Source organism: Sceloporus undulatus, chromosome 1, assembly GCF_019175285.1.
Source record: "Sceloporus undulatus isolate JIND9_A2432 ecotype Alabama chromosome 1, SceUnd_v1.1, whole genome shotgun sequence".
Classification (NCBI taxonomy): Eukaryota; Metazoa; Chordata; class Lepidosauria; order Squamata; family Phrynosomatidae; genus Sceloporus; species Sceloporus undulatus.
In genome coordinates, this window is record NC_056522.1 from 352,902,568 (window position 1) to 352,924,725 (window position 22,158).

The 22,158-nt window shown below is 42.4% G+C and overlaps 1 protein-coding gene across 1 annotated transcript in view; it reads left to right on the plus strand.

Annotated features, from left to right (window-relative positions):
* Positions 1-22,158, plus strand: part of RIN3 (Ras and Rab interactor 3) — a 126,948-nt gene that overhangs the window by 97,077 nt on the left and 7,713 nt on the right. The window contains 1 exon segment of the mRNA XM_042446149.1: positions 11,391-11,522. Coding sequence (XP_042302083.1) covers positions 11,391-11,522 — 132 coding nt within the window.

Consider the following 22,158-nt stretch of genomic DNA (forward strand, 5'->3'; position numbering starts at 1 on the left):
TTATTTTTTGCACAAAAAATGAGGGATTTTGTTGCATACAGTATTTACAAAGAAATGTGAAAAATCACTGGAACATGGCTAAAATGCTCAGTCTCACCAAGTGGGGAGAAAACTTTTGAATTTTTTTGTTTTTACCTGTAAGGAAAAAAATAGTCAAGATGTACATTCCTAATGTGCATGCTTTTGTGTACATAAAAGCAGAAGAATGGATCTCTACGGTCCAAAACACACTGCGGAAATAATCCAATTTGAGACAACTTTAACTACCCTGGTTCAGTGCTAGAGAATCCTGGGAATTGTAGTTTATTGTGGCACCAGAGTTCTCTGAAAGAGAAGGCTACATTTCTCACAGAACAACAGATCCCAGAATTCCCTAGCTTTGAGCCTGGGTGGTTAAAGTAGTCTCAAATTGGATTATTTCTTCAGTGTGTTTTAGACCTAGGAAGCATAAGAACTTTGTGAGTACCCTTAATATTTTTTAAATGGACCTGCGTTCTAGATCCGGTTCCTTGAAGTGGAAGGACATGCGCCATTACAATATAATTGCCTCTGCTGTTGTACATGCATACATACTCAGACACACAAGAAATGAGTTGAATTGGTATACCTTCTTGAAACCACAACAGCCCTTTTTTCTAGATGTATGAGCCACCTCTCCATGGATCCCCCCTTACTCTTCAGCTGCTTTCTTACTACAATACATGCTGCAGCAGTGGGATACCAATATTGACAAGGCTCTCCAGAGCATCAACCATGGCTCCTTGTTGAGGCAGTCAGTGGCAGGGACCCACTGTGGAGAAGGAAGGCTCAGCATTTGCTAACTCTCCTGCTCTCTAAATGCCAACTCTCCTGCTCTGAGATTGAGAATTCACCCTGCCTAATGGAAAAGCCTGTCTTGCTTAAACCAGACAATTAGGGTACTGTCACAGGCAATGCAATTCTATTTCTCTTCACCCAGAAGTAATTTGCACTGTGTCCAATCCAACCAGCAGCTCTCTTGATATCAGGGAGGCTCATTCCTAGGTTACAGCACTGCAGGCTGAATCTGTTAGTTTTTGTTAAGTGGATCTAAATAGTTATCTAAATACTGGTAGTTATATTTGCTTGCCTGTTACTATACTGTTTAAGAAAAGATACTAATTTTGTGTACTGTTAGTACAGTTCCTGGAAAGGGTGACATCTGAATGGCTTGACTGACGATGTTTGTAAATTGCTTTGACATCCATGTGTGGGGATGGTGCCTAAGCCACAGATGACTGACTATTTGCCCCACTGTGCCACAGAGGCAAAGGAAAAGCAGATCCATCCATGAGTGGGGGTAGAGTTCTCATTTCTTTATGGAGGTCTGGGAAGGTTTCCAATTGCTTTTAACTCTGCATTCAATTATTAAATACCAATTTCATTCAAGCACTGTAGCCCAACCACTGTGGTTGATTCTGCAGGTCCTTTACCTAGAAGGCTGCAACAGCGAGGCAGTTTTGTAGCATAGGAGAGAGCTTATTTTAAGCCTCTTACTGATATTTATGAAGCAAATGTTTTGTGTCATTGGAAACAAAAAATAAAAAAGGCAGGCTGGATTTGGAATAAAGCAATGCCACCTTGAACAAGTGAGCCCAGTTCCAATGCCATTGAAGTAGCTGAAGGACATGCCGCTACTAATCACAAGCTCTTTGGGAGACAAATGTGGAAGTTAGAATAAGGACTGGATGAATCTTCCTTTTCTTTTTTAAAATAACCTTTAAAAAACAGTATTGCATAGATATACAAGACTATTGGGAGGGGGTATAATTAAAATGACACTGTGCATCTTGAGTGCCTTTGAGAGTGATGTCTACATATAGAAGGACCTTTTCCGTTTATGGGAAAGATGGGAAGAGGGTTGATCTAATAGATCCCTCTATGAATGGAGAGGGAATGGTACAATTATTTGCAGAAATAATAGGGCAAAGAAATCCCTCCTTTCCATTAGAAGAGGCCTCAGTTGGATCAAAAGCTCTTCCACATACCTTTGAATTCAACCCTCTGTTTTTAAAGTATATAATATTTAGCTGGAAGAGTGGAGGAAAAATAGGTTTTTTAAAACACACACACACACATACACACACACACACCTGGTTTGTTGTTTAAGCCAGTTTTTTGCATTAATATTTTAATGACAAATGTGAATCCTGCTTATAATATTAATACTGTGAAATGTTATTTTATGTATTAGAAAGCTTGATCAACCATGCCAGAGAATTAAGTAGCAAAATGCAATTCAGATGTTACAGCCACTAGCTTAAATAATGATTGTTCTAAAAAAGTGCTCTTTTAAAGCAAACTGTTTTGTTTGAACTTAGGTTAATTGAAGGAATTTTTTTTATATAATCGGATTTTTTACACTACAAAATAAAATAATTAAAAAGAAGCATCTCACGCTGGATACTGGTCCAGCAATGAACAACTGCCAATAAACTATTAATTCAAACACTCATTGCTGTTCCAGTAAGAGGGTTGGAAAATAGTAATAACAGACAGACTTTTTTTAAAAAAAGAATAATCAGTTTTAAAAAACCAGGAGTGTTTTTTTTTAAAAGTCATTAGTTTAAACCAAGGATCAAGTTATGGATTAAATTAACCTGGTTTAAACATGCCAAACCTGTCCAATACTCAGTGTTTGTAAGAGCAAAAAGTGTTCATGTTGAGATCACTTTCTCTCTTGCTCATCCCTGAGCTGAAAGATGATGTTGACTTGTCGCAAGTGGATCATAAGTGAGTCTAAGGGCATTTTGCAGAACCTCAGGCTAGAAGATTTTGGACTGTTAAGAGATTTTGGAGCATTCATCATGCTTGCATCTTGAATGTCCTGCATTTGACCTTGCCAGTTCATGCTGAGCCAGTATGTCACCTTCCATACATCATACCTCACCTGCTGGATCTCTATAAATTTCATCAATGTATCTGTAACAGTACTTGCCAAGCAGACAACCAGAGCATAACCTGTCTCTTTGCAACTGATGCCAATCCAATGTAAAGAATAACTGTAAGGTTGCTTTCTGTTGCAATTAGTTTGGTCATTTTCCCCCCCATGTCTCTTCCATTTTCCCAGAATAAGTGGGAACTTCTTCATGTTGTTTCCATCTGCCAAGTTTAAATTGTTTCTGAACTCTCTTTTGTTAATGCCTCTTCATTGCTAATCAAGATGTGGAATAAATAACAAAAGGGAGGTCTTGGTGATGTAAAATGAAAATATTGAACTGGTAATAACCACAGATGATTTACCTAACTCTCAAGTGGGTAACAAAGACATTGAAACAGTTAAATATTTCCTATATTTTGGTTCAATCATTAACCAAAATGGAGACTAGTGAAGAAATCAGAAGACTAGGACTTGGAAGGGCAACTATGAAGGAACTAGCTAAGATTCTCAAGTGTAAAGATGTATAATTAAATACGAAAAACAGATTTATCCAGTAAACTCATTTGAGATGTGGTGCTGGAGAAGAGTTCTGTAAATACTGTAGACTGCTAAAAAGACAAAGAATGGATCTTAGACAGCAAATCCAGCCTGAACTCCCCCTAGATACCAAAATGACTAAACAGAGATTTTTGGAATTTGTAGACATCATGAGATGACATGACTTATAGAAAAAGATAATAATACTTAGTAAAAGTGAAAGACGGTAAGAAAAGAGGGAGACAGCACTACAGCTGGATCGATTGTCAAGGAAACCGTGGTCCTGAGTTTGCAAATCCTGAGCAGGGCAATTGATTGGAGTTCTTGAAAGTCTCTCATTCATAGGGTTAGCATAAGTTGAAATCTACTTGAATTGAAAGAACAACAAAATGAATGGATGACCCTAACCATTACCTAAGGCTGCAAAAGTGGAGTGGCATGAAAAGCAGAAAATTATTGTGCATTTAATTTATGATGGTTGCATCTTTACTGTCAAGAAAGGGAAAGATGCGTATATGATTTCTGCCTCAGGTGTCAAAATAATTTGATTGCCTTGGTGGAGAAGCCTCAGGCAGTAAAATATCTTGTGTTGGCCCTGCTGCAGTGCATTATGGGCCCATTGGTTTCTATGGATCGGCTCTAACTAAAACCCAGCAGTTTGTGCGATTAAGAAAGTAATCCTAGAAAGAAAGAGTACTCCATTACCAGACCTTTTGATCCATCCAAAGTCCTGTTGGTCTGTTGCTGGCAGGGTGGAGATTGTGAAAGAGCTGTGTTTTCCCAATTTTGCAGGCTGTTTGTTTTGTCTTTTTTTTTTTTAAACTATTCAGAAATTATAATGGGAGGAAATTAATTTAGAGTCCAAGCCTGGCCTCTGTTTCCTGTGTTGGTAATGAAATTTGGAAGGGAAAGGGCCATGGATTCAATGGATGGATTTCTATCCCCACCTGCTACCATGGCTCAAACATACTGTTTTCCCTTCTTTCCGGGTTGAATTCCAGCTTCTTTGAGGCAGCCACTATGGATACCTCTATGATGTCTAGGAGGACACCAGAGGTTTCCATTATCTGAACTCCCCCTCTGAGTTTCAGAGCTTTATCTAAGACCATAGGGGGTTATGTCCACTAATTCCTGCGCCAGCCCCCCAGGTGCTAACCTGTGGCCATAGATTTGCCCTTTACATATAAAAATACAATACATGTACCCTTTCATTTCTATGAATATCTGAGCTCTTGGAAGTAGTTGATTAATTCCCATGCGCTCATGGCAAGGCATTTAGCTGTTATCACTTTCCAGCCATTATACTTCATGCAGGGAAGTGACAAAGGAGAAATCACGACATGTATGCAGCCATCATTTGAGGCAATGTTCCCCATAGTTATTACCAGTGCAACAAGGGAACACTGCTAAGTTATAACAGTTATAATGTCAAGGAAAGGTTAGATTTCTGGGGGTGATAAAAACAACAAGTTCTGTTCAGTAAAATGTAGAAATGGGGAGGAAAGGTTTAAGTCTGAACTGAACCTTCAGCTCTGTGTATATCAAAGAAGGCAGTGGTGGAGCTGACTGTATTATTTGAAGTCACGGCTGCTTCAATCTAAATGCTGTTCCTACACATTAAAAAAAAAGAGTAGAGTACTGTGTAAGATTCTATTCTGGCCTCCTGCATACTGTGTTTCCCTTCCATTCCACCAATAATACAGGTAGGAGAAGAGTAAAGAACATCTGCCTTTCCCAACCCAGACATTGTAGGACTGCAAGTACCATCAGCCATAGCCGCCAGTGTAGCTAATCATGAAAGATGATGGCAACCAGGACTATACTTACTACTAGGCACAGGGAAGTAATTACCTCAGATGGCAGATGTTAAGAGTCATGGGTTATTACATTTGGCCTGCCTAGTGTGCCTCTATTGTGGTGTCGATACTGTGGTGTCGATCACAATCAAAATTTGAGTCCATTTAATTTTACAGAAAATACTAAATAGAACACATAGCCACTGTCCCTCAAAATTCCATGCATACAGTGAAGTGCCAGTGCAGGACTTGATTGTAGATATGATGTTCAGCAATATTTCAGCCTTGGATGGAAAACTTACAAGACATAAATAAAAGATAAAAATGGGTACAGATGCAATTTCCACTATAATCATGTCTTCTCATTGTATGGCCAAAGTATGGCAGTCTCAGTTTAGCTTCCTGGGACAATTCAGACTTGATTTGCTCTAGGGACCCATTTATTTGTCTTTTTTTTTAGCAATCCATGATATCGATAGAACTTTTCTCCAGCACCACAGTTCAGATGAGTTGATTTTTTTTCCTATCAGTTTTCCTCACTGTCCAGTTTTCAAAACCATAATAGAGATGGGAAATACAATGGCATGGACAAACCTAACTTTAGTATTCACTAATATATATTTATACTTCAGGATCTTGTCTAGTTTCTGCATAACTGCCCTTCCAAGTCCTAGTCTTCTGATTTCTTGACTGCAGTCTCCACTTGACTATTATATTTACCTCATCCTAAATTCCATTATACTTGCATTAATGCAGTGAATTAATTTGCAGTTTGTTGAAGCTAAGACTGAAAAACTGGAAATGAACTCATTTTTAAATGTTAAAATTAGCATATTATATTAGATAGATTTAGAGGGCATGTTTCCCTACAATTAGTTAATTATATTAGACATTTTTAGAAGTCACAGTTCATACTTATTTAAGTTCCATGGCTCCTATTGCTCAATGCAGCTATCCCTTGAGGCAATATTCAATGTTCAAATTCCCAGCACCACCTTCCCTGCTCACACCACAGTATCCTAGTTCCTAAGCTTCCCTAAGCAGAATGAATGACTGTTACATAAGTTGTTAATCTGTGTTATTGATATGTTAAGAGAATCACATAGAAATGTAAAGGGAGACATACCTCTGGAGGATAAATGTTGACAATTCAGTCTGACTAGTGCAGATGCAGCCATCAAAGTATGACTTGACCATCCTTGGCTCATATATCCCAGAGTTTAGAATGGAAAAACATGCTCAGTTAACTGCTTACTTTTACCGGCAATGAACTGGAGCAATGAAAGGGTTTTGCTTTTGTCTGTAACAAACAGGGCTATAATTCACACATTTTCAATGTTAGGTAGTGCTCTGACTGTTCTGACTCTGCCTAAACATTGGGAGAGGAGGAGGAAAAATCATATCAGTGACTGCCTCTTTGTGGACCAGGGTGCAACTAGTGAGGCAAAAAGAGGAGCCAACAACAAGGATGAGAGAAAGGAAGAGGCATATTGCAAATGTGAACTGTCCCAGAGAGCCAGGAAATGCTAAAATAAATAAAAGTTAGGTTGCCTTTGCTACCTTCCCCCATTCTGCCCAATTGAAAGAGGCTGCTGTAACTGCCACAAAGGGAAAAAAGAAAAGCAAAGGACATTGTCACACCAGCTGCGTGTCTTGCGGCAATGACGTTGTGAAAGAAAACAGAAACATTTGCTGTTGTTGTTGCTCTCAAGATGACCCAAACTCATGGTGATCCTGTGGATGACACATCTCCAAGATTCACTCTCCTCGACTCCTCTGCTCAGGTCTGGTAGCCTCAGACCCATGGCCTCCCTGATCGAATCTAACCATCTGTTGTCTGGTCTTCCACTCTTTCTACTGTCTTCTACCTTTCTCAGCATTGTTGTCTTTTCCAATGATTCTCATGATGTGGCCAAAGTACAGCAGTCTCAGTTTAGTCATCCTGGCTTCCAGGGAGAATTCTGGAAGGATCTGTTCTAGGATCCATTTGTTTGTTTTTTTGGCTAGTATTCTCAGCACTCTTCTCCAGCACCACATTTCAAATGAGTTGATTTTCTTTCTATCAGCTTTCTTCACTGTCAGATTCTCACATCAGTACATACTGCTTTGAAAACATTTCATATCACACCTTTTTTCTTTGCTGTAACTGCTCTGTTTTGAAACCCTGCCACCACCAGTGTGATAAGTCACTTCACTGCAATTCCAGCATTACATGAAAGGGCCTGGTTCTGTTCCTCTCCCTGTCCCACTCACTATTCCAAAGCAGAAGAAGGGCCTTCTGAAAAGCCGGACTGGGAGCAGAATTGGGGTGTAGCATCCTGATGACACACGCTTGACTCCACCCCCCAGGGCACTCTGATGCCGCGTGCCACTCCAGACAGCATGTGGCATCATAGTGTTCCTCTGGTGCTGCGTTCAGATGACGCAGTGCTGAAGGGGTGCCATATAGCCATGCTGCCGCAACTATGGTGCCCTTTTGAGGGTGCAAAAAGGAGCCGCTTTTTGCAGCTCCTTTTTGCACCCACAAAAAGCCAGATCGGGTCCACGGCGTGAGGTTGCTGATCTGGCTAGGAAAGTGGCAGCTCAAGACCACACCTTAGGGGTGGTCTGCCAAGCTCCAAACTCTGTGCCTGTTGGTTTATTTGTTTTTAATTTTGCTGTGTTTCCATAATTATGGCAAAATGATTTAAAATTATTTTTAATTTGTTATTTTGCCATAAATATGCAAACACAGCAAAGATTAAACAATACCCACCCACCTACTGCAGGCATGGAGTTAGCCTGCTTTGGAATAGCGAGTGAGAAGGGGAGAGAAGAGGAGAATCAGTCCCTGGTCTGCCATGTGACTGTTCTAATACCAAAATTGAAGCAAAGAGACTTTTCCCACCTGTGCAGCTGCATTATAATAGAGCTATTGATGGGTTTTCCCCATCAGTTAAAAGGCTACAAGTAAAAGATAGAATGCAGGGCAGCAGTAGGATGGACACAAAAACATGTAACAAGTACTTGCCAAAAATGCTTTTATCCTGTTAAATTCCATCCTCTAGCCTCATGTGTTAAAATCCAAAGAAGGAGGTAGAGGGAGTGTATGGGGAAAGGACTTTCTTGCTAGAATGACTGTTCCAAAAAATGGCACAGGGTATGCACTTGAGTTAATTGAATTAGTGTTTGCTATGAGAAAGGGTTTAGGGGAGTATAGGGTTTTTCTCTACATGCCTCAGAGCTGGAAGAACCACAGAATATTTTCCAATATTTTTCAATGCAGTAAGTCTTTTGATTGACTGCTCCTAAGTTATGGCATTCCTTCCACTGGGAGGTCTGGCTGACCCTCTCCAGCAGGTAAAGACCTTTTTATTTAAGGATGCTTTGGGTTTTAGTGTGTTGCAGCAAATGACTTTTAAGAAGGATGTAGGTTTTTTTATTTTATGTTGTTTTAAGCGTGTTTTTGTGGTTTTTAAAATAGAAATTTAATTTAATTGTGTTTTAACTTTTGTAATAAGAGGTTTTTAATCATGTTGTTCTTTTAAAACTTTGTATGCTGCTCTGGATCCCTTCCTGGGAGAAAGGTAGGCTATTGATTGATTGACTGACTGATGAAACAAAAATAAATGAATAGCAGTTTGTTAGTAACAAGTGATTGGATGAGTTACTTTCTTGACTAAAATAACAGTACCAAGTACTTAATAACCTCTAGGTTGATCAGTGCAATGAGAAATGTAATGGATTTTTAAAAATTCATTATTCTAAGCCACTGGTTGTCAACCTTCCTAATGCCGTGACCTTTTAATACAGTTCCTCATGTTGTGGTAACCCCCAACCATAAAATTATTAATATAATAATATAAAATATGTGTTTTCTGGTGGTCTTAAGTGACCTCTAAGCGGACCGCTATCATCTAAGCTCTGATACATTCCGGCTCTGACATCCCAGTGCTTGGAAAAACTGTTGTGATTTATACAATGACATGGCCAATGTGGCACCTTGGGAATTGTACTCTAAAAAAGAAACTTTTACAAACTCTGATCTCTGTTGTGCAGAAAAGATACTGTGATCGAGGATATGACCAAGTGGTGGTCTCTGTCACATTTCGGTTCCATACTTTTATGACATGTCCGTGAAATTCTGGCGCTCAGTACAACTTTGGCTGACGGAATCAACACTTTCTGTTTCAACTGGACAGATCCTAAGAATTTTGTTGGCTACATTAACTGCTGACCCTGAACATTCATTGATGCCTGTTTCTAAGAAATGTATTTTGGCCCTCCATCTGCACCCACCTGATATTTCCTCTATACAGCAGAAAACAGTAACACTGTGTAGAGAAACATACTGCCTAGCACTCATTGAACAATGAAGCCACTTCTGGTTCTGTAAATCAGGAAACACAACTCCCAGAATGTCAGGACTATGTATATAACAACATACAATTCAGTTTATAAAAGGAGTCTTAACACTCACTGAGTCTTTGCCACTTTGTTTTAACCAAGCTGGCTTTACTTCTCTGTCTATATTCTTCAGCTTGTTTAAAGTATAAATTTTTGGATGAAGAACAGAAAAACATTTATACACACAGCTCCAGCTTGGTAGAATTCTCAGCATCAAGAAATATGCCCTGTTGACTTTGCCTGACATATAAGGGAAGCTTTACCACATGAAATACTTGTAAAGAGCCAATGGACACAATCCAGTGCACAGCTAAGCATGCTTAAGCCTATTGATTTCAGTAGACCTAAGAATATTTCAGTCGTTGTTGAACTGTGGCCAGTGATAACATTTCAGAAATTAAGGGACTGTTTGTACCATGAGACCAAATTCACTGGTGCAAATTTTAGAGGAGCTTTGTTATATATTACTCGTAGATGAATCATTGTTCCTATTTGAGCATTCAGTCTGTGTACAACTCCAGTGATATAAAGAAAGGGATTGAGACTGAATATACTAATGCTGCTCCCTCTATTTCATTCCTGGCAGCTTGGGTCCACCGCCTTTCATGATGCGGCTTGGGACATGGCCTATATCAGAGGTAGTTAAAGTGTAATCATAGCACTATAATTGTGTTATGTGAAAACACCCTAAGTTTGCATGGTTTTGAATAATTTTTTTAAAAAAACCCAAACATCTGGAGTCGTTGGACAAAATAGCAACAGTTTGACATATACTCTTCTTCACTACTTGTTCTATTCCAACTTTTTTCTCTCATAAAAATTGCTGTTTCCAGCTTGAGATATTCTCATTTTTTCATGGCAGTAGTTAAGCATTGACTTCCCACTGAAGTAAATCTGCATGTTGCCAAATGTATGGACCTTTTCCAAAATACTTATCGAAATGTGAGATCACTTAGTGTGGTGAGGCGCTGTAGCATTTAGTATAGCGTTCCCCCCACTTTGTAACTTGCCTGATCATTTGGAAAGCAGTAGGGACAGTCTGAGCAGAGCTGGCAGGTGCCTAGAGAGGTATTTGTTCTGAATGTATGTTCCAAGTTTAGGAAGGGCAAGAATCTTCCTCCTGTTGAGTTAACTGAGTGCAAACTACTTTGTATTTTGACTCAGCTTACAGCAATAAGTCAGGGACAAAAGGGCAAAAGTGGAAGAGGGAGAAAGAAACCGGGCATTTTAAAGGCAGCCAAGAAAGTGGGACAGCAGAGGATTAACTAGGACTCTCCCTGCCAAATTGGAATATGCAGCCTACGTTCTTCGAAAGACCTTGAAAAAGATGTGTCTTGTACTATGGTTGTCAGTACCCCACAGCTAGCATGGCATTGGCTGGGGATTCCAGGAGTTAAAGTCCTAAATAGGCAATATTTCCATGCACTGTTCTTAAATTACTTTCATAGCATAATTTCACCCAAAGAGAAAACTCTTTTCCTTTTCCTTTCTTTATTATAGAGCCAGCAGGCTAGGCTTAAAAGCTGCATTGCTGCCAAATCAATTTGCACATTGACATCATCATCAATCCCATCCTATTTCTGATGTGTATTTTGGCAGCTATACAAAGCCAGCTGCTCACCAAAGGCTCTGATAAGGGCGAGTTCACACATGGACCTGGTGCTGAGGTTGTACATATGGAGGTGCATTTTTGGCCTCGTGCAGCTGGCTGGCTTTTCCCCTCCTGCTGCACGTAGCTTGTAGAGGTTTAAATTTCTTTCTTTTTGTTTCAGGAAAGCCTTATGGGGCAGATGATTTCCTTCCAGTGCTCATGTACGTTCTGGCTCGCAGTGATTTGATGGAAGTGCTTCTGAATGTAGAGTATATGATGGAGCTTATGGATCCTGCTCTGCAGCTGGGGGAAGGTACGGAAGAGATCTGATCTGTGGCTGTAGCCAAGGATGATGTTGGCATTTGTTTGTTTATCTCATTATGGGTCACAAGAAATCTCTTAACTTTACTTAAAAAAAATTAAAGTTCACATTAAACCCTGGGGTGTATCCGCGACCCTAAGGATGGGGAGCTACCAACTTCTAATGGGTTACCTTGGACCTACTTTTATACATTTGTATCTCAACTTTTTATTTGACCAAGGTTCTCCCAGAGCTTGGAAACCTCTATCTATCTATCTATCTATCTATCTATCTATCTATCTATCTATCTTTTTGTTTTGTTTTGTTTTGTTTGTTTTGTTTTGGTTTGGTTTGGTTTGGTTTGGTTTGGTTTGGTTTGGTTTGGTTTATTTTGGACGACAGTTCCACAAACCATCTTTTCCTCAGTCAGATAGCTGGAGGTGAGAGCAGTTCTGGAAGCTGTAGTCCAAAATATATCTAATCATGGTTTTGCTTGTCATTTGGAAGGGATAATTACCAACTTTCTCTCTCACCTGTGCTTCTTCTGTGGACTGCCGAAATCTGATCTCAGTAGCCATATTGTCTAACAAGATGGTAGCCAGCTATACAGTGGCAGTAGAAAACATGGCCACTGGGTCTATCCAGTGGAGAACCAGGGTCACAGGATAGATGAATGGTTCTAGAGTAGCAGATGAGGAAATGCTTTTGGCCCATGCATCAGTTTATTAATGTAAATCTTGTTTTGGGCTGCTAAGCAAGTCTATGACCACTTCATAGCTAAAGATGGTTAAGAGACTATGAATTGGCCTTTCCGGACAAGCAGTTTCAGCCCTTAGAAAACTTTACTTTTCTAAAATTACTGCTCATTTTTTATGATAACTTTCCCTCCACCTATTACTCTTCTATGGGTGTAGCCCTGTGCAAAGTGGGGGCTTTGGAGGCAAAATAATCTGGGATGTTTACATTGCTTGATGTGGAGTATTGGAAGACAAACCGATGTCTCCACTACCATTGCTAAATAAAGAAATGTATGAATGTAAATAACATCAGTTATTAATAAATGCTGGGTGGTATTCTGTATCAGCTACTTAGGCGCAGTACACACGGTGCTAAAGCACCTTGCTGCCACTGTACTATGGTTAAGGGACTGTGCAGCAACCGCACAGACCCTAACCCTAGTACGGCACGGCACCGTAACAATGGCAGTGCCCTGTATACATGGACGCCGCCATTGTTATGTAAGCGCCGTGCAGCATCTGCACATTACCATGCGGCGCTTACATAACCAGTGCACCAGTGGTGCACATGTTACACCACTCCTGTAGCTTTAAAAGCACCCATATGGCAGGGACGTAGCCAAGGGGGGGGGGGTTCTTGGGGTCCAGACCCCCCCTTCCATTAGAAAAATGAATGGTGTGTGCTGCTGCGCCGCCGCACCCAAGCCCCATTATAATGGTAGCACTTAGTCTGGACCCCCCCTTCCTAAAATCCTAGCTACGTCCCTGCATATGGTTTGGCAGCTGCAGCTTCCCTATGGAGGAAAAACAGGAGCTGGCAGACTGCCATTTTTCGGTGGTCTGTACTGTGCCTGAGTGAAGTAAACTAAAGGGTGAAACAGACCAGCTCGAAGGAGCAGCTTCTGGCCACCCCTTTGAACACTGGATCAGGGCTGTGGCAACTGCATGCCACAGCCCCAATCTGGCGTTTTCCTTGTGCAAAAAGAAGCAGTACAAAGCTTTTTGCATTGGGAAAAAGGCGCCTTTGCCACTGCGGTGGCAGTTTTTCCACATTTTGGTGACATGAGGCATCTAACCAACATGCCACCGAAACACTGCAGTACTGCTGGTGTGACACCAGCTTGGAGGCAGAGTTGTGGTGTGCGGCATGCGGACACCATGTCCTTTTCAGCGCAACTGCTGGGGTCCAACAACCACTATCAGCAACTCAAACGAGTCCTGGGGTTAAATCAGACCCTTGTAGCAGAGCTGGCAATTTCCAGAAGCTGAAGCGTGGCTCCAAAGTCCAATTGGGATGACAGAAACTGGATGTCTTCCAGGAACTGCAGCAATGCAGGAACCTCCAGGGACACACAGCAAACCGATGCTGTAGCTTCTTCTGATAAACCACCAGAGAAACAAAGTCCCCAAAGTGCTCTTTATTCACAGTGCTATAATACAAAACCAGATCTCTAAAACTCCAAAACATACCAATCCAACTCCTACTTCAAACCCACAAGCTATCCCTTGCAACCCCTGGGTTTATATAGTCTCCAGAAAACCCAGTGAGTTCAGGTGTGTAAGCATGTCATGTGTCTCCTGTGCAATCCAGACACATTGGCGGGGTACAGGCCGCCGCCAGTAGGTCTGCGGGGGAGCCGGAGCCTTCAGACGGCCCGACTCCCGCGCGGACCGAAAAAAGAAGCTCCAAAATGGAGCTTCTTTTACCGTCGCGTTTGCGACGTAGCGAGACGCCAGGGGCGCGCTCGCTACGTCGCAAGCAGCGCGACACGTCTGGACGCTGTGCGTCCAGTACGTAAAGATGGTGGCGCCCGTATGAACAGGGCGCCGCCATCTTGTACGTATTCAATACGTACTAGGGTTAGGGGGGTGCGGAAGCACCGCCCCTTCCTAACCCTAGTACGTATTGTATACGTACTATTTGGCGGTCTGTAAACCGCCATAGTTTCATCATCCATGGCTACGTGCACTTGGACACTGAAGTGTCCTTGAGCCAATGAGCTTCAGCTGTGCTGATCAGCCTTGCCACTCTGCTGAATGCTCATGGCCAAACACACACACATCAAGCATTTCCCTGTGTGCTGTGTTTTAACCGTTCAGATCCCTGACAGTCCTCAAGCCACTGGGAAGCCAGCACTTTTTGTTGTTCTGTACCAGCCCTTCATAACCTATCCTGGCACTACCCTACCAAGCCTGACAGAAACGTCATTTGCCCATGTTTTGATCACTAACAGAAAGGACCTCCTTCTTCCTTGCTCCTGTGCAATGCTAGGTCGGTGAAGAACAAGTCACACATCTTGTACAACCTAATAGAAGAAATGAATGCCGACCTAGCATGCATCACAGAGACCTGGCTGGGGGAAGATAGCTGTGTGACCTGGGCTAAAACTCTCCCAGCTGGGTATGTAGTGAAGGAGCAGGTCAGGGAAAGTGGGTGAGGGGGAGGAGTGGCTGTCGTCCATAGAGGTAACATCACCTTGACCAGAAACCCAGTTCCGAAACTGATGCACATTGAATGTATTTACCTGACCCTAAAGGCCAAGGACAGTCTGGGGAGTCTACCGTCCACCCCGTAGCCTAACAGACTCCCTGGCCGAGCTGACACAGCTAGTCTCGGAGCTGGTGCTGGACGCCCCCAGGCTTCTTGTCCTGGGGGACCTCAACATCCCCTTTGAGGCTGGCTTATCAGATCTGACAAGTGTGGCTCGGCAGTTCATGGATTCCATGATAGCCATGGGCCTGTCCCAATTGGTCCAGGCCCTACACACTGTGCTGGTAATACTCCCGATGTGGTATTCAGTACGGACCGGGAATATCCATGGGCGGAGATAACTGATATCTCCCCCCTGTCATGGATGGATCATTTTCTCATCAAGGTGGGACTGAACGCCACAATCCAAAAAACCCTCGGGGGTGGAGGACCCATTAGAATGGTCCGCCCTCGAAGGCTGATGGAACCCAAAAGGTTCCAAGATGCCCTAGAGGGAATTATGTTTGGGAACAATGGCGACTCTGTCGAATCCCTGGTTAATAATTGGAATAAGAACTTTACCGGGGTAATAGACAGTATCGCTCCCGAGCGTCCTTACCAGCCCGCTTCAAACAGAAGACCCTGGTACACTAAAGACCTACGCCAGATGAAGTGGGCTGCGCAACAACTAGAGCGTTACTGGCGGAAACATCAGCGCATATCTGATAAGACACTTCATGAGAACATGTTATGTTCCTACGGAGTGGCAATCAGTGCAGCAAAGAATTCATTCAATGCTGCACGGATTGTGTCAGCGGAGTCTCGTCCAGCAGAGCTGTTCAGGGTGGTCAGAGAATTAACTCAAGTACCAACCACCCTGAACCCTTTATTAGAACCAACTACAGCCTGATGTGATGCTTTTAACAATTTCTTCGCCGATAAAATCTCTCAGATAAGGGCTGATCTTGATGCCGGTTTTTTGACAGAATCAATAAGAGAGGTATCCAGTGACTCTGAAAACAAGGTTATTCTGAATCACTTTGAGTCTGTAAGTACCAATGATGTGGACAAGCTCCTTGGAAGTGTAAGGAGGACAACATGCGCTCTCGACCCTTGCCCTTCTTGGTTGATTGTTCAGGGAGGAGATGCAATGAAAACACCGTTACATCTTATCATTAATGTATCTCTTCAGGAGGGTATATTTCCAACTGCCTTGAAGCAGGCAATAGTAAAACCGATCTTGAAAAAACCCTCCCTTGATCCCCTGCTGAGAAACAATTATAGACCAATTTCTCTCTTACCATTTTTGGGCAAGGTGATCGAGAGGGCAGTTGCCTCCCAACTCCAAGCCTTCTTGGGGGAAACCGATTATCTAGACCCATTTCAAACTGGCTTCAGGGTGGGATACGGAGTTGAGACTGCTATGGTCGCCTTAGTCGATGATCTTGGTCTGGGCATCGACCGGGGAGATGTGACCTTGTTGGTGCTCTTGGACATCTTGGCGGCTTTCGATACCATCAACCATGGTATCCTTCTGGGACGCCTGGGGGAATTGGGTATTGGAGGCACTGCGCTCCAGTGGTTCCGATCCTATCTCTCGGGAAGGTCCCAGATGGTGGGGCTGGGAGATTGCTGCTCCCGTAAAAGGGAGCTAACATCTGGCATCCCACAGGGTGCCATTTTATCCCTCATGGTGTTTAACATTTACATGAAACCACTGGGAGAGGTCATCCGGAGGCATGGGGCTCGGTGTTATCAGTACGCTGATGACACCCAGATCTATCTCTCCATGTCTCCGACTGATACAGTGACTAAGGATGGCATCTCTCCTCTGGATGCCTGCCTGGAGTCAGTAATGGGCTGGATGAGGGAAAACAGACTCAGGCTGAATCTGGAGAAAACAGAGGTACTCGTGATAGGTACCCCAAGTCCAGGCAGGGAAATTTGTCATCCTGTCCTAGACAGGGTTATTCTCCCCGTAAAGGACAAAGTTAACAGTTTGGGAGTACTCTTGGACTCATCCCTACAACTGTCATCCCAGGTGGATGCGATGGCCAAGATTGCTTGGTACCAGCTTCGGCTGATACGCCAGCTGCGTCCCTGTTTGGACCAAAAGGACCTTGAAACGGTAGTACACGCACTGGTAACCTCTCGGTTAGATTTCTGTAATGCGCTCTACATGGGGCTACCTTTGTACCAGGTCCGGAAGCTTCAGTTAGTGCAAAATGCGGCAGCCAGGCTGGTCACTGGAACATCTAGGGCAGACCATATAACCCCGGTACTAAAATCTCTTCACTGGCTGCCCATTAGCTTCCGGGCCCAATACAAAGTCTCGGTTATTACCTATAAAGCCCTACATGGCTTGGGCACGAGCTACTTGAAGGAGCGCCTTCTCCCACATAATCCGCCCCGCACTCTCAGAACATCAGGGAAATTTTTATTAGAATGTCCGAGAGTGAGGTTGTCAACAACTCACAAGAGGTCATACACATCAACAGCACCTACTCTCTGGAATAATCTTCCTGATGAAATTCAAGCTTGCTCCACTTTGGATGCCTTTAAAAAGGCTCTGAAGACACATTTATTCCGACTGGCATATCCATCTGACTCTCTGTAGTCACTATTCTTGATAGACTTGCACATCATTGACTGAAAAGATTTTTGGCTGTGTGTTTTTTATGTATATTGAGATTTGTGGATTTTATATTTTTAACCTGTATGTACCTATATTCTTGTTGTACACCACTTCGATCATTGGAAAAGCGGTATATAAATAAAGTATTATTATTATTATTATTATTATTATTATTATTATTATTATTATTCCTTTCAACTGATACTCAGTAAAGTAAGGAGAGGAAGTTACACAATTTTGACTAACAAATGATTGCAAATGTGGAACAGTTATCCAGATTTACCCATCTGTAACTTTTCCATATCCACTGTTACTACTTAGGACGTTATCACACAATGATACATAGCACAAACAAACTGTTAAAATAGCACTGTTTGAGTAGACAGAAACATACCATTTTAAGATCAAGGGATATCACACACTTGCAAAAGTACTGGAATAAAAGTGGCACAATAATGCTTTCTTGCATTCTCTCTCTGGCTTTGCTTCGTGAACGAAGATTCAGGAAGGACTCATCCCGCGCTTTGTACAAGCGCATTGGTGACTAAAAAGGCCAATTCTGGATAAACAGGTCCGGTTGCAGAAAGCACAGCAGAAAGTCTCCTTGGGTGATGTTTCCAGGTTGCGGTTCTTTCTGCATTGTCGTTTCTCTTCGAGGCTCGTTTGGCGTGAGCTTTCGAAGAAGGCTGCAGCGTCATGGATAGTGTGTCTCCATGCCTCCCGATGCGAGGCCAGGGAGGACCATTGTTGGTGATCTATCTGGCCAAGCCTGAGATGTTGTTTCAGGGAGTCTTTGTATCTCTTCTTTGGGGCGCCCCTCTTACGCTGACCCATAGCGAGTTCACCGTAGAATACTATTTTGGGGAGGCGATGGTCCTTCATCCTAGAAACGTGTCCTGCCCAGCGCAGCTGCGTCCTCAATAGCATGGCCTCAATGCTGGTGATCCCTGCTTGCTTGAGGACAGCAACATTTGTCACATAGTCAGTCCAGTGTATATTTAGAATTGTGCGTAAACAGCGCTGATGAAAGCGTTCAAGGAGTCGTAGGTGTTAGCGATAGGTGACCCATGTTTCAGACCCATAGAGGAGAATAGACAGTACAATGGCTCTATACACACTGATTTTTGTACTTCACCTCAAGTGTTTGTTACTCCATTGTTGTTACTCCATCATTATTGCACAACTAACTGTAGTGCTACCCCATCTCTTCTGTGTCATTTCACACATGCAAAGCACACACGGGTTAAGCGGTTTTCTCACCTTGTGAGGTAAAGAATGGAAAAACATGCCTGCTGGCACTGTGCAATTACTAAAATATCTCTGTTGTGGCAGATTGAATTATAAAGCCCTCAATCACAACTGTGATACTATTGCCATGATTATACCTTCCCTTCCAACCTACTTTTCTGAGCATCAGCTAATGGAGAATGAGGTCCAGTCTGCCAAAGATCCGAGCATGGGTCCATCACGTTTGGGGATTAAGCTAGGAGAGATTACTTAGTTAAGTATCCAAGTGCAGAATATTGGTCATCTTTTAGGAGGTTGGTTAAAGTAAATTATATCTAAAATCTTTTCCAACACTAAAATCAGGGAGCTCTGGTAGTACAGTAGTTAAAATGCCGGTACTGCAGCCACAAGGTTGTGAGTTTGATCCCAGGGCTCCAAGGTTGACTCAGCCTTCCATCCTTTTGTTGGTCAGTAAAATAAGTACACAGCTTGTTGGGGGCAATTGGCATACAGATTGTAAACCGCTTAGAGACTGCTGAGTTCACTGATAAAGTGATATAGAAATGTACAATCTACATGCTAAAACCTGTGAGTTTGATGAAGCATAAAGTGAGCTTCCATGCAATACTGCATCTATTCCTCTCAGGATTGGATAGATTTAATTAATTATAAAGGCAAAACTGCATCAGGTACCTTCACACCGGAGAGGTGGCAACAGTGCTGAAAACACATGCTAATTTTATGTGTGTGTGTCCCCCCCTCCCTCTCCATTTTTCTTTTCTCTTTACTTTCACTGTGCCAGCTTCTGGTTTGTTATTTCCTGACTTGGGTCCTTAAACATCTACTTGTTCCACTGCTTCTTGTGGACATATTTTTGAAGAGTTAGGAATCTGTGTTTTAATTATTATATACTAATAAAACAAGCTGTTTCTTTAAGTGTTTTGCTACCCAGCCACAGGCCCCAAGAGCCTCCCAGGGTACTTGCGTAAACAAGCAGCCCTCTTTGGTAATATTGCTACCTAGGCAATAAATACCTAGCAATGGTCCAAAGGGAGAAGAATGGCATGCATGCCCCTCCCAAATAGGGTCAGAGAGAACAGGACTAAAAGATTTTATTGTAGCATAGGTTTCCCCCCTGACTTCTAGCCCTTTACATCAAATACATGATGTGTGATCCTCTCTTGATAGATATGTACACATGTATGCATGTACACACATGCGCGCGTGCGTGTGTGTGTGGGTTGTTAACTGCCATCAAGTCTGCTTCAACTTATGGTGGTCCTATGAATGGGAGACCTCCAAATTAGTCAAGAAACTCCTGTTACCAACAACCCTACTCACCTATATTAATATTCTTGCAAATTCAGGGCTGATGGAATCAATTCACTTGCAATAGCATCTTCCTTTTTTCCCCTGCTACTTCCCACTTTACCAAGTACTGTTGTCTTTTCTAGTGAGACATGTACAGTTGGCCCTCCACATTGACAGCTTTGGCTTTTGTGGCTTTGATTATTCAAAGTATTTGTACCTGTTGAATTAGACAGAATCAGATGGAACCAGAATGCAGAGTGCTAACTAGCTGCAGTTAGTGACAAGGCACACACTGAGGTAGAGTTCCTTATACTGTAATCTTTTAAATGAGAAATCTTGCAGTGCAACAGGAAACTTTGCCTATGAATTTAATAATGCACCATTGCCATCTGTTGGCCACTTCCATTTACTGCCATATAGATCTTTAGCTCTGTGTTCTTGAGCTGTGCCTGATGTGCTGGAAGCATTAATTGTTGCTGTTGTGTGCCTTCAAGTGTTTTCCAATGTGTGATGACCCTAGGGCAAACCTATTACATGGGCTTCTTGGCAACATTTGTTTAGAGGGTTTACCTTTGCCTTCCTCTGTGGCTGAGAGAGTGTGACTTGCCCAAGGACACCAAGTGAATTTCCAGTGTTCAAACCACTACACCGTGCTTGCTCAGGAAGCATTAATTGTCTCTTCAAAAAACTTGATAACCAAATCTAGTTTATAAATATTTGTTGGAAAGTATTAAATATGATCTTAATACAGTTAAAAACTGCAGATTTTCACTTTGTCAGGTCTACTGAACTGGACAGAAATTGTCATCTGTTCCAAATGATAACAATCCAGAATTTCAGTATAGGTCTAGGGTTTATGATCCCTAAGGAGGTGGGAAAATCTAATGATTTTACTTTCTTCTGCATTTGGTTTTTCATACCTCATTCCTAGATGTGTTGACATTTCTGAAGCTTCATAAATTCTTCAAAAATTATGCGCCTATACAGACATGCCAAAATAAAGCTGCTTCAGGTAACTTTGGAGGTATGCTGTTTAAAGGACTAGAGCGCAGCTTTGGCAGAGCTTCTGGCCCCTTAAGATGCGTTGTGTGCAGGCCCAAAGTTAACAAAATTCTCCTCCACATGGACCTGCCAAAGTCAAACATTAAGAAGACCATGCTGAGTGTTATAGCAGTTGAAAGATGAGGAATCTCTGAGCAATAAAAGCTGACAACTCTAAAGCAGCTCTAAGATGGGTGAATGGAATCTAAATTTCCAGGAGTTACATATTAAAGAATGGCTGTACTGGCCATAGAGCAAATTAAAGCAAAATACAGCATCCATGCAAGACTGATAAATTTTATTGGCCAGGCAAAATATACAAAACTTATAATGCAAGCTTTCAAAGTGCCACTGACTTCTTCATCAGGCAAAAGATGTTTAAAAAATCATACGGGAGATAGAAAGATGGTGTTAGAGTCACAGGTCTACATTTTGTAAAGATGTTGTCTCTGCTGTATTTTAATTGGTTTGAGGGATTTCACTGCAGGCTGAGACCATTTGGGACTGAGACAAAGGACAGTGAAACTCCATTAGCAATGGCACAGTGGCTTGAGTGTTGAACTATGACTCTGGAGACCAGGGTTGAAATTCTGGCTCATCCATGTAAACCCACTGGGTGACCTTGGGCAAGTCACACTCTCTGAGCCTCAGAGAATGGCAATGACAAACCTCCTCTGAACAAATCATATCAAGAAACCCCATGATAGGTTCACCTTAGGATCCCCATAGGTTGGAAACAACATGAAGGCACCCAACAACAATAAGCACCAGTAAAGTAATTCTTCTTGAGCTCTAGGGTGCCTCTGTCCCTTGTGAAGCCACTGGCCCCTTTCTCTAGCAGACAACATTTAATTTCTCAAGAAGTCTTGGAAAAACTCTTAGGTATCATATAAGTAAAATTCAGCCAATTGTAGCCCAAACAAACAAACAGATCCACCGGCCTGAGAGGCAGGAGACTCCGCCCTCCATAACAGCCATCTACTGGCCTGAGATGGAGTTCACCAGGCAGGTCCAGCTCCATCAGGACTAGCCTGGAAGAAGGAAGAGCCCTCCCTCCAATCCATCTGCCTTGGTCCAGGCCTCAGAGGGAGAGAAGAACCACTGGACCTCATCCCCTTTCCCTCCACCAATCCCTTCTCCTTTTGTGTCGTGTCTTTTAGATTGTAAGCCTGAGGGCAGGGAACTGTCTGATTAAAAATAATAATTGTAAGCCGCCCTTCAGCCCTA